The sequence below is a fragment of the Eschscholzia californica genome, unplaced genomic scaffold (assembly GCF_041429995.1).
Source record: "Eschscholzia californica isolate CP2 unplaced genomic scaffold, dmEscCali1.0.p SCAF_1, whole genome shotgun sequence".
Classification (NCBI taxonomy): Eukaryota; Viridiplantae; Streptophyta; class Magnoliopsida; order Ranunculales; family Papaveraceae; genus Eschscholzia; species Eschscholzia californica.
This window is the reverse complement of record NW_028238198.1, coordinates 41,372,372-41,385,100: the sequence shown is the minus strand read 5'-3', so window position 1 is coordinate 41,385,100 and position 12,729 is coordinate 41,372,372. Positions and strand designations below refer to the sequence as shown.

At 34.2% G+C, this 12,729-nt stretch overlaps 1 protein-coding gene and 1 long non-coding RNA gene across 4 annotated transcripts; one reads left to right on the top strand and one right to left on the bottom strand.

The window, feature by feature from the left end:
- Positions 1-345: 345 nt before the first annotated feature.
- On the bottom strand, positions 346-4,887 carry LOC147566894 (uncharacterized). Of its 3 annotated transcripts, none has more exons than XR_015237506.1 (5): positions 4,713-4,887; positions 4,498-4,523; positions 1,445-1,721; positions 859-986; positions 346-533 (listed from the first exon to the last, which is right to left on the bottom strand). It is a non-coding gene; the product is annotated as an uncharacterized LOC147566894 (long non-coding RNA). The 3 variants fall into 3 exon arrangements; XR_015237509.1 differs by having other exon boundaries at positions 346-522; XR_015237508.1 differs by having other exon boundaries at positions 1,463-1,721.
- Positions 4,888-7,877: 2,990 nt separating this feature from the next.
- LOC147566893 (calcium-dependent protein kinase 2-like) lies at positions 7,878-11,372 on the top strand. The gene is made up of 8 exons (XM_086653470.1): positions 7,878-8,819; positions 9,155-9,298; positions 9,597-9,749; positions 9,892-10,007; positions 10,103-10,270; positions 10,354-10,481; positions 10,658-10,757; positions 10,886-11,372. The coding sequence occupies exons 1-8, from the start codon at positions 8,117-8,119 to the stop codon at positions 10,976-10,978; spliced, it is 1,605 nt and encodes a 534-aa protein (XP_086509596.1). The 5' UTR covers positions 7,878-8,116; the 3' UTR covers positions 10,979-11,372.
- Positions 11,373-12,729: the final 1,357 nt, after the last annotated feature.

Here is a 12,729-nt window from a genome sequence, read left to right as displayed (position 1 = left end):
CAGTTCTGGTTTTAGGAAGGAATCAAACAGAGTTGGATGAGGAATTCAATGGTTTGGTGGGTTATCGAAAGAGGCTTTGGAATTCTTTGAGGAACTCCAGGCACAAGAATTCTTCCACCAAGCCCTCCCGCCTTTGTTTTTTGTTATACACATGTTAGGTTACGTGGAGACTTCAGTCAACCATAAACGAAACATATACCAAAACTAGTTGTTTAAAAAAAATTGCTATCAACCATCATTTAATTAAAATAATACTTCTAGACGGTTAGAGCAATGTTTCAATCCACGCGACAAATACTGAAGAGTCTGCAACATTAAAATTAGATGGTTCCATGATGCTAGATATTGGAGATCAAACTCCCACACAAGATTAATTTCTATTGACTTGTGATTGCCACTGTATTTTACAGTATTGGCAACATTACGTTACGCAAATGATACTTGGATACTGCATGACGGAACCATTTCCATTAAGTAGCCCACTACGGCCAACTATACTTTTGCTTCAAATATATCTACCACCTGTAATAGTCCTAAAAAAAAGTGTAACCATTTTAGTTGGTGCCACCATTAAGGTCACCAATCATTTTAACGGATACAATTCATCAGAGAATTCAAAGACACTAAAAAATAGGTTTAGAGAGCTAGGAAAGTAGAAAAAATAATTAACAGTGTGAGTTCTGACAACGTTGAAGATACCCGCAGGCCTTATTAAAGTAGGCAAGACCTCCAACATAATCTAAGTGACCGCAACATTCATAATGAGAGACTCATTTGAAGTTCGAGCTCATATCAACAAAACAAATAAAATAGTAGAACATTGTTTAAAGGCAATAAGGGTACTAAAGGTTTGCTTACAAATGGGTAATGTTGATACTTCAGCATAAATAAACCACCGGATTTAAAGATTAGAGAAATCTGGATATCTTCGGTGATCAAGAGACCTCATATTCATTCCACAATTAAACATTTTCCTCCAATTGATGCTGAAATAACATGAATCGAATGCGAAGATTAATTGAGAAAGCGAACATAGCAATCATAGCAAACATGAAAGAGAAAAATGAGAATATAGTGATTCTAGGACAAATTGATGACTATATATGCAACAACCTCAACAAATTAGTATTTCCTGTATAATCATGAATCCAAGTTCATCCAGACATTTTAGCAAACACATAGTGCATGCAATAGGTATTATCATGTATAAAGTTTGACTATAGCAACCGAATCCCAAAGAATGATCAAATCTCAAATCTCAAATCTTCTTTTCTGAAACATGAAGAATATAGTGTAACAACAAAAGAATACACCAAAGATACCGGAGTAAGAAATTTAATCAAAATATGTAACTCTAATATGTATCAAACATGAAGAGGATATAGTGTACCAAAAAAATAATACACCAAAGATATCACAACAAGAAAGAATAGATTATTCTCACTTTTTTTACTACACAAACCTTCTTGCTTTCGAATTTTCCTTCCTTGACTTCAACACCTCATATCACATCTCACTTCTTTCGCAAAATTCCAACTTTTGGATCTTAATTTTGTCCATTCACGATACAAAAATTTTATTGTTGGACAAACTTCGCAATACATTCAAAAATATTTTTTCGTAAACCGATACCCACAAAAATAATAACAATGAGGTGAGGCCCAATTTAAACTTAAAATAAACCCCGGACCAGATTCACCTCCAACCAACAACCATAACATCTGTATCATAAGAACAATCTAAATCAAAACAAAATAAATTAGCAAAAAACATATCAATACAATAATACATTATAATATGTTTATGATTATTAGTAGCGAAAACCAAGTAATTTTCATGACATAAATCTTTGCGCCCTAATCAGAACACGGCCTCTCCAAACTTATAAACCAATGCTATCTATTGTGGATGTTTCTTATGGTAAGAAGGGGATTCTCACATTACTTAGGTCCATCTACTGTTTGACGTTTTAGGGATTTGAAAAAGGTCTAAACATCATTAAACAAAAGAAACTCTAAGGGTGTGTTTGATTCGGAAATTTCCCTGGGAAAAGAGAATCAGTTACCTTAAAAATATATTTTTCATGTGTTTGTTGAGTATTTTAGGGAAAATGAGATTTTCACTCACGTGATCAAAATTTTCTATTTTTCTCTAAAATCAAGGAAAGTTGTTACCCACCTCCCCCTAAAGAATCTCTTTCTCAGTAACCATTTTTTCCACTTCACCTTATTTTTCTCTCAACAACTTTCTCTCTATCTAAACCACTTCTTCTATCTCTCGACTTCTTCACTGAATATATGAGCAACAACCTTCAACAACTCAATTTAAAAATCTCAACACGTTTCTCTCTCTGTTTGAACTATCTTGTGTTTACAAAATATCAATTCCAGGTATGTCATTAATATCAAAGTCTTACTTTATATTGTTATGTCAAATATATGGTAGTGTTCTTCCTTCAAAACTAAAACTTGAATATAATAATGATAGTATTAACTTGGACAAATTGTTACTTGATTGTTGACAAAAGTTGATACAGGTCATTTTCGGTTTACTCTAGTTCTTACTTGTCCCAGTGCACATGTCAAAACCTAACAACAAACAGAGTGGATCGATATTTTCATCGGTCATTTACAAATTTCATATAACCAATAGTAACATGATTCTTTACTTAGAGTTGATCACAGTCTTTAAATATCTAAGTAAGTCCTTACCAAATTCAACTTAGAATATAAAGAAGTTTAGATCATTGAAAGGTTCAATCAAAGAACTGCTACTTCCAAGTAACAACTTATAAAATAAATAACAACTCTGGTTCTTGATAACACAAATAGACATAGAGAGAGAGAGTAATGAAATTATGAAAAATAACAATCTGGGTTTTGTAATAATTGAACATGTTCTTGAAGTTTTCAAGTTCTTTAGTTCTGTGTTCAATGAGGGCAACCAAAGCTTCTTCCTCTTGTTGATTCTTGTTGTGATGATAAGAAGAAAGAATATAAATTTTGGGAAAGAGAATACAAGAAGGAAGAAACAAAAACAATAGTATTCATTTAATTTCTGTGTTTGCAAAGAGTTTCATAGTTTTTAGAGAGAGAGAGAATGTTGTAGAGAGAGATAGAGTTGTTTGGCATTTGGAGGTCTGATTTCATATTCATATTAATATCATTCCTAAATTATTTTTGGAAAACTCAAATCTTTAGAGAGAACTAAAAAATCCATCATAGATAATCCCAAAAGCAAAAAAAAAGAAAAGAATGATAACTAAAATGACATCCACTGTTACATAATTATTGATGGGGAAGGTTTGAAATTAATTATGCAATAGTATAAATATACTTTTTATTAATTACTATACTTTATAAGATGGATTTTCTGTTTAACTTTCTTACTCACTGATCATTTTATGATGTATTGCTTATGAGTTCTCTATTCTACTTAGTACTAGATTATTTCATGGTGGTGGTAGTACTAATAATAGTTCAGAGTTCTTTATGTCTCTTTTGTTGTTTAGGTTTTGATTTTGTAAAGAGCAAATTTTGTATATGGCTTGTTTTAGTATTTAGGTCAACCAAATCACATCTAAGATGAGTCTTACCTAGCATGGACCAACATATACAATTCATTTTCATATATCTTTATTTCATTATGTACTTCATTTCTTAATTTTTATAACTATTTGGTTTAGTTCGGTTAACGGTGTAAAATGCTTACGCGAAAGCTGCGCTTAAGGGTTACGTGTATGATGATGATTATCATCATATATGCATACTGGAGTCATCGTCGTAGAAGAAATGCAAATCTCAATAGAATGCCTCATATTAATCGAGACCAAGAGAGAACAAGTGTCTTAAAGAGGATGTATTTAGAGAGTGACCGCTATCGTCGTAGAAGAAATGCAAATCTCAATAGAAGACATCTACTATGATGATATTTAATAAGTTAGTTCGATAAATTTTTTAATTAAGATAATGTAGGACAAGTATTTGAGTCATTTTTAAGCTTTTAAGAAAAATGTCTTTTTAGTTTAATGAAGTATTATATTCCCAATAATATTTTATAGAAAAATAATTTAGTAAATAAATATTTTTCTATATGCCAGACAAACAACGGAAACTAACAACATGAGAAAAATAATTTTATTTTCTTCGGTGACCCAAACAGTAGAAAATTTAGAAAATGTTTCAAGGAATCAAATTCTAGATGAAAATGTTTCTCTGAGAAACACTTTCTCTTATTTTTTTTCCTTTCCCTAACTTGGAATCAAACACACCCTAAGAGAAAATATGACACCTTTGAATATGTTAATGAGAAGATAAACCCTCGAGTTTTTCAAAAGAAAAAAAAAATGGATTACTGTGAAAATGTAAATTGAAGCCATGATGAGAGGAAGTCTTTTTTCTTCCATTGAATTTAAAACTTCCAACAAATGTAAAATAAAAAAGATATAAAATCATTAAACCAAAGAAGAAAAAAAAAATCCGAGACAAAATATAGTACCTTTCAACATGTTATAACCTTCAATTCTGCTAAAGAAGAAAAAAATTAGATCAGTGAGAACCTAAATCGAATCCCTAATTAATCGAAACCCGGATAAACCCAAACTATGATGAGGAGGTTTGAAGTTTTCTTCTATGTAAATGTTAAATAGAACAATTTTTGAAAATCTTTAATCAAAAGCAGAACAATAAGAAATCCGAAAAGAAAGATGGTACCTTTGAACATGTTAGTAGAAGATAAACCTTCAATTCTGCCAAAGAAAAAAGAATTAGGTCAGAAAGAAACTCAAAATTAAAATCCTAATTAGTTGAAACCATGATGAGATGAAGAAAATTATAATCTTCAAATAATTTGAAAGAAGGTGTAACGCCCATTAGTTTGGTAACGGGTGGAGAGACGGAGAGTATTCTCGAGAGAGTTAAATGAGGAGGAGTTCTATAGGCACACCACTTTAGTACTATATGATCCCCAACCCACATAACTTTTCACCAATTATGCTTGCTAGGGCGCCAAAAACACTTAAGTGTGGCGGTTATAGAACTTCCCACATGAGAGAGTTGTGTAACTAACCTAAGGATAATAAATGAGTTTAAAGATGATGAAGGTCATTTGTTCGTGTCCGTTGGATCCCCCGTTCACCATTCAACCTGTTTTAAAAGCTTATTATAACGGAAATGATCTAACGGTTGAAATTAGTGTTGATCTGGGACGAATGGCTGGATTTATCTGTTTGTTTGTCCCAGTCAGCATTCTTCAACCTGTTTTATTATATAGATGTTTTTCGTAGGATTGAGAACATTTACCAAATCAGCCCTCCGACCAAACTAGATTGACCAAAAACGGTTGATTTTTCTTATTGAACCAACTGATTTGGTATGACTTAAACTGAAACCCATTGAACCAATCAATCTGAATAAATTGATATCATGTCATATTATAATAAAATTAGGTATAACTCGTGCATATTACATGAATACGTCTGCTACGTACCTTATAGATTTGAACTAGTTATGCGGTGAACCCTTCCTCTATAAAAGAAATTGCTTTGTTATTTAATTAACTTTGTATAACAATAGTCTTTTGAGTTATTTCCTTTTTGGCCCCCTACTTTGTGACTAGCTTCCGTTTCTACCTTCTATTTTTCGTAAATTCAAATTTGGCCCCATATTTTCTAACACCGTGTAACTACCGTTTAAGTCGAACATTTTATTCCAAAACTACCCTTACCTGGGTTAGCGTGCGTGACCAGAAGTATTTCCTCATTCCTCAGGTTGTCAAATCACTACCCAATAATCCTTCATTTTAAAGAAATATAAAACCCATTTCAGAAGTTGTTTTTCACTTCTCAACTCTCCATCTACTCAGTCGTTCATCACCATTTTACCCTAAACCTAGATCTTATATTCTCATCTACATGCAGAAAGCTTCGTCTGGATTCATGGGTGGAGGTGATTCATCAGAAAATATAATGGTAAGTTGAAGTTTGAATTTTCCCTTTCCCTTTCGTTATCCCTTTTTGCGTCTCTAATCTATGGTTTCTCTCTAGATTTGTCAAATATGTGATGAAAAATCACACTCTGGTTTGGAGTATCCATGGATCTACTGTCCTTGCCGAACCCCAAAATGCATTGATATTTGATTTGTGTCTACCTCCGAGAACAAAGAAGGTAAATTTAATTTACGAAAAACAGGGGGTCATAAAGGAAGCTGGTCACAAAGTAGGGGGGCCAAAAAAGAAATAACTCCAATCTTTTTTGTGATTTCTAAGAACAACCCATATTCAAACAATTTTTACGTAGATAACCAAATTTGAGAAAAAAAAAATTTAGCGTTTTTCTCCGTTGGTAACATCAAGTTTGTAAATAAATCATACTCTTCATCGCAAACAGGTGTTTGTAAAACGTTATTTCTTTTGTAGAAGTCGATGTATATCGTGAATTAACAATTAGTTAACTTTGTTAAGTTTGTGGTCATCAAATTCAAAACCAATTGACAATGAATGGGAAAACCTTGATAATAAACACTTGGTTATAATATGAGCACATGTTGAGTTAGATAACGTTCAGCTTTGACCAAGTCAATAAGCAACAGATTGACCCGAGCAACACTTGTTAAGCCTCACATGGACACGAGCAAGCCCTAGATTATTACGGTTATCAAAAGGGTGGATCCGAAATAGCTCTGTCATCTAAGTCAACTTTAACTGGAGAGATTGTTGGGAGGTCGTCATGAGTCCCCATGGAGCCCCGCTTTGGCGTTGAGACAAACAAAAAGGTGGATGTAAGTCAGCTCTGCTACATGAGTCTCACTCTGACCAGAGAGACATAGAGTGAGGTCTACAAAAGTATGTAAGATGCCTTACGATTTGCTCTCCCGGCGAGAGTGGCGGTTGCGCGAAAGGCCAGGTAGTACCAGAGAAAACTTTCCAAATATAAACCATTATGGTTAGAAAATACAATCATGTTTAATTTTATCGTCTAATGGTTGTGCCACATGGCTATCATCATGTCGGTGTCTTATCACCGCAAGATCACAGGCGGTGATCTACCACCGTGTCACCAAACCTATAAGTATCATACGGGTTCAACCTGAAAAAGGGATTCAATATTCAAACTCTCATAATCGAATGATTTCTAACTTGCACACTAGACTAACTTGAACGTCGAAGTGTCTTAATTTGCAGGTACCTCCCACCCCACCCCTTCAAGTCACCATTACAATAAGAGGAGGAAATCAAACAAGAGGTTACAATGATATTTTTCTGAGAAGATATGAGACACCATTTTCCACATCATCAGTACTTTTTGGCATTGTCTTTGCGCCCCTCACATGTGGCTTCTTTGAGTCTAACACTTGTCTTTTTTGTCAGTGATTTAGATCACGTTTGCCATGTGGGCCTATCATTTTTTGTCCTAGTTCTCTTACTACGTTAAATTGTGGTCATCCAACTTTTTTTTTTTTGTTAAATGTCATCCAACTTAAAATAAATTGCAACAAACCTTGATAATTAAGACATTCTTAGTTAATCAAAAAAGAAAAATTAAAACATTCTTAGTTATGAGGTACCCTTTGTTAACGTGCAATTATTCTCTCAAACATGGCTTAGGATGTGGATTAAAAAACTTGATTTTTGTTTGCTAAATAGTTACAAGACTAATCACTTTTTTTTTTGAAGGTCTAATCACTTTTCTATGCCAGTTTTTTTTTTTGTTGAGATTTTCTATGCCAGTTTTGTGTATGAAAAGTTGTCACATATGAAAAGATCATTGTCCTAATCTGCTGACGGTTATTTAAAAACATAAAAGAGAAAAAGTAGTTAATTCCCCGCCAAATCCTCTCAACCTCCAATTCTCTAACTTTCTCTCTCTACCAAAATTTCCAAAGACTAATTCAACACAAAATTATCCTTCCTGGAAAAATGATCCAACAATCCAACCTGTTCCCTTTCTTTTTCCAGCTTTCTTTCCTTCATTGGCCTTTCTTTCCCCTTACTATACATGCATCACTTTTTTCAATCAACTCTTTCTTCAGCCCCAAATAGAAACCAAATCAGAAGGAGCTCTCCTCCTTTCCCTATCCTCCTCCTCCTCCACCACCACCACCACTACCTTTATCCACCATGGGTAATTGTTGTCCTAAAGGAACAACTGAAGAACCACCCAAAGATCAATCATCTGAAGAAAATGTCAACAAAGACAACGGTGGAAACCCGTCTTCTGAAAGTACTACCCCACCAATACCATCATCTTCTTCCATCTCTACCGCTCCCTCTGTAGGAGGAGGAACAGGAAAACCTTCGAAACCAGCACCAATTGGACCCGTCTTGGGCCGACCCATGGAAGATGTTAAATCCATTTATACAATCGGAAAAGAATTGGGTCGTGGTCAATTCGGTGTAACTCATTTATGTACACATAAATCAACTGGCGAACAATTTGCTTGTAAAACTATAGCGAAAAGAAAATTGGTTAATAAAGAAGATATCGAAGATGTTAGGAGAGAAGTACAAATAATGCATCATTTAACAGGACAACCAAATATTGTTGAATTAAAAGGAGCTTATGAAGATAAACAATCTGTTCATTTAGTTATGGAATTATGTGCAGGTGGTGAACTTTTCGATCGAATTATTGCAAAAGGTCATTATACAGAACGAGCAGCCGCTTCTTTATTAAGAACTATTGTTCAAATTGTTCATACTTGTCATTCTATGGGAGTTGTTCATAGAGATCTTAAACCTGAAAATTTCCTTCTCTTGAATAAAGAAGAGAATGCTCCATTAAAGGCTACCGATTTTGGTTTATCTGTCTTCTTCAAGCAAGGTATTTGAGTAGTTTCCTCAACTAATATTTGTTTTTCTTTAAATCACCAATGTGTATATATATCTTGTTATAACATCAAACTTAACCTTTATAATAACATCGAAAAGATTTTATCGACCATATCGATCTATATTTGATGGCTAATTTTTGGTTGGTTTGTTCAAATTTCATGATTAAGGAGGGTTAGAACCTTATCTCTTATATTCTTGTATATGAAATTTTGAGTGGTTTTATATGTTCATTAAACAAAAAAAAATCTGTTTCGGGATTTACACATTTGAGAATAGAAAAGCAAAGGTGTCGATTATAATTTTGCTTAATCATATCAATAACAGGTGAAGTGTTCCGAGATATTGTGGGAAGTGCATATTACATAGCTCCTGAAGTGTTGAAGAGAAAATATGGACCAGAAGTTGATATTTGGAGTATTGGTGTCATGTTGTATATTCTTCTTTGTGGAGTTCCTCCTTTTTGGGCTGGTAATTTTCCTTCCCATTTTTTTCTATTAAAAGGACCAACACTCAAACTTAGTTTTTTTCCTAGGTCAGAGTTCATATTGGACTTGAAGCCTGAGTTGACTAGAGACAGACTGCAAAACGTTCAGTTTTTGTTTGATTCGTGATGTCTAACTGTCTGAATAGCTGGTTCCGGCTAATTTTCGGTCTATTTGAGTCAGATGATTTAGATTCAGACAATCAGAAAAAAATAAATATATTACCATCTTCTCTACTCACAATGATTGATATGCTAAAGAATCTTATTTTGTTTGTATTACAGAATCGGAGCACGGAATTTTCAACGCTATTCTACGTGGACATGTAGATTTTACAAGTGACCCATGGCCGTCAATTTCAACCGGGGCTAAGGATCTGGTCAGGAAAATGCTCAATTCAGATCCCAAACAGAGATTAACAGCATTCCAAGTTCTTGGTGGGTATAGCTTATTACTTCAGAAGATTAACTCTTTTTTCTTTTTTTTTTTAACAATTCTCGAACGAATAAAATGAGAAATCTAATTGAAGATAAGTATTTCATATAGTACTATTCTTGTGATGTTATATTTGGTTTTCAGATCATCCATGGATCAAAGAAGGTGGAGAAGCACCTGATACACCACTTGACAATGCTGTTCTCAACAGGCTCAAACAGTTCAGGGCTATGAATAAGTTCAAGAAAGTCGCTCTTCGGGTAAATATTACTTTCTCGAATGTTCTTTCACATTAGAAGTATAAACTACTGTTTTTAAGACTCATTAAGACTTTTTCTGAATCTCAAATGGTTAGGTAATTGCTGGTTGTTTATCTGAGGAAGAAATCATGGGATTGAAGGCTATGTTCAAGAACATGGACACTGATAATAGCGGCACGATAACCCTTGAAGAGCTGAAACAAGGACTCTCCAAACAAGGAACTAAACTATCTGAATATGAAGTTAAACAACTCATGGAAGCTGTAAGTCCTTCAAATTAACAACAAATATAAATATCAAGTACTATATATATATAGACATTAAGATTTTCTGTGGAAATATGTAGGCCGATGCAGATGGTAATGGAACGATAGACTACGATGAGTTCATCACTGCAACAATGCATTTGAATAGAATGGACAGAGAAGAACATCTCTACACAGCCTTCCAATACTTCGATAAAGATAACAGTGGGTGAGTATATGATATTTGTAATAAGTTCATTGCTGCAAATAGAAATTACCCCTAACTCCCTAAGCAACCGAAACTAGCTATCTTTGTTGAAAAATATGACAAAAATAGTTCTTATATATACTAAAGTTTGGATTAATGTATTCGGTATATACTTTTTCACTCTCCTACTTAACTAGGTACATTACGACGGAAGAACTAGAGCAAGCTCTCAGAGAGTTCGGCATGCATGATGGAAGAGACATAAAGGAAATTCTTTCGGAAGTTGACGCTGATAATGTAAGCAAGAACCTATCTATTTCTAAGATTATAACCAACTAAAAATTTCTTGTTAACGACGTATTTTGTGTTGACTTGTTGATTTGGCTATTCAATGCTAATATGTTATTATATATTGATTTATACAGGATGGAAGAATCAATTACGACGAGTTTGTGGCCATGATGAGAAAAGGAAACCCCGAAGCTAATCCTAAAAAACGGCGTGATGTTGTTATTTGACACACAATGTCTATATAATTCATGAAAATTGAAGAAAAAATTGGAAAGAGCTAGGTTGGTTTTCTTGTGTGTGACATTATCATTAACAACAGGATTTGTTGGGTTTGGTGTGGTTGGAGAACTGAAAGGTTTATATATTTATGAATAGGCTTTTGAACTGATAGAATTTAGAGAAAAAGCTAGGGGGAAATCTGAGGAGATTGACAATTGAATGCTAATTGTGTTTGGGGTCTGGGGTTTGTGGTGGACATGAAACATTGTAACCAACCTAAGAAAAAAAAGAAGGATAAGAACTGTGTTCATTATATTAGATCTTAAGATCTGTAACTTTTCATATATATTGTTTATCCTTGTCTTTCTAGAGTGAAATATACATAAGAAGATTTACTCTAAATTGTTGGGACTTATGTCCTACTATACATTGTAAGTAATTTGTATTTATATTAGTTGCGATTAGTAATTACTAATGTAACCAAAAAAGAGCCACATATAGTTCTGTATGAGATACATAATAGAGACATCACGCGACTCTACTTGTAGCTTGTGATCTCGTCTGACATCAGCATAAGGTCATGACACACGAGTACGATCATTTGATGATGAGACGAATCCTTATCTTTAGGGGTTAGACCACTAGTTTGTGTATGTGATGTATTCAACACATTAAGCCAGTCCATCTCGATTCTCGACCTCCTAAATATTTCGTAGTAGCCTGAATGTTTAGTGGATGATGACCAAGTGACATGTATCCTCTACATTTATAGAATCCTTCGATATTCTCGAGTGCTGCATACCCCGTGGGTTTACCGAGGGCTTTGAAATCACCAATCAACAAAATCATGTGATCTAATACCTAGGTGATGTTGGGTTCCTTAACTTACCCAGTGGGAGTGGACTCAATCAAATAGATAATCCACGGTATAGGTATCCCCTTGCCGCCTTTCTCACAAGGTGTCTACTAATTCGCAACAGAGATGGTCGTTCTTTTACCCGGGTGAGTCATGAATGTTAGTAGTTGTGTTTGAATAAAATATAACAACTACTTTTATTTGAGCTAAAGTGCGCTTACTTTTGGAATAAACTACTTTCACCCACAAACAAACAGAATACCCATTGTACTCACAACACTTGTAGAATAAAGTAGAGAACACTTTTATCATCCTTACTAATAGGGAAATGGAAACTTTAAAACTAAAAGTTTTGTCCCACATCTTTCAAAGAAAAAAACAAGCTTGTGTTTATAAGGAGAAAATTGGGTGTAAGGGGTGTGACCCCTTGGGGTTACAATAGTGCTCTCCGGAGGAGAGACCCATCACTTTTTAGAGGCACCCTTACCTTAGGCACACCAACATTTATCTCTTTCACACCCTCGCGGGTCAGGTCACCGACCCGAAACTCGATCTTGGTCTCGGTCTTATTTTTATCTGACTTCTTCTTCCACTACTGGCTAGTGGAAACAGTCCAAGTACGTCTGTATTAGCTACCTATTCTCCACCGTTGGATCAAAACAACCTGATCTGGTTTCGTACTCTATAAATAGGGATAGTGGAATCAGTCTAAGTACGTGTGTATTAGCTACCTATTCTACTGTCTATTTGCAGGTTCATTCTCTCTGATTGGTTCGATTACTACTTAATTAAGCTCTGCAAAAAGATAAGTGATTTTACTTAAACTTACTGTTTATTGCTCAATTAAATTCTGCTTTTATTATTTGGGTTTTTTAATACTATATTTATAACAATTAAGTCATA

What these genes read in the sequence shown, in the direction of transcription:
- LOC147566893 (XM_086653470.1), top strand. Translation starts at nt 8,117, where the DNA reads ATGGGTAATTGTTGTCCTAAAGGAACAACTGAAGAACCACCCAAAGAT. An exon ending in AACAGCATTCCAAGTTCTTG is followed by an intron (nt 9,750 to 9,891) that starts GTGGGTATAGCT and finishes TTTGGTTTTCAG; the next exon opens with ATCATCCATGGATCAAAGAA. An exon ending in TTAAACAACTCATGGAAGCT is followed by an intron (nt 10,271 to 10,353) that starts GTAAGTCCTTCA and finishes GGAAATATGTAG; the next exon opens with GCCGATGCAGATGGTAATGG.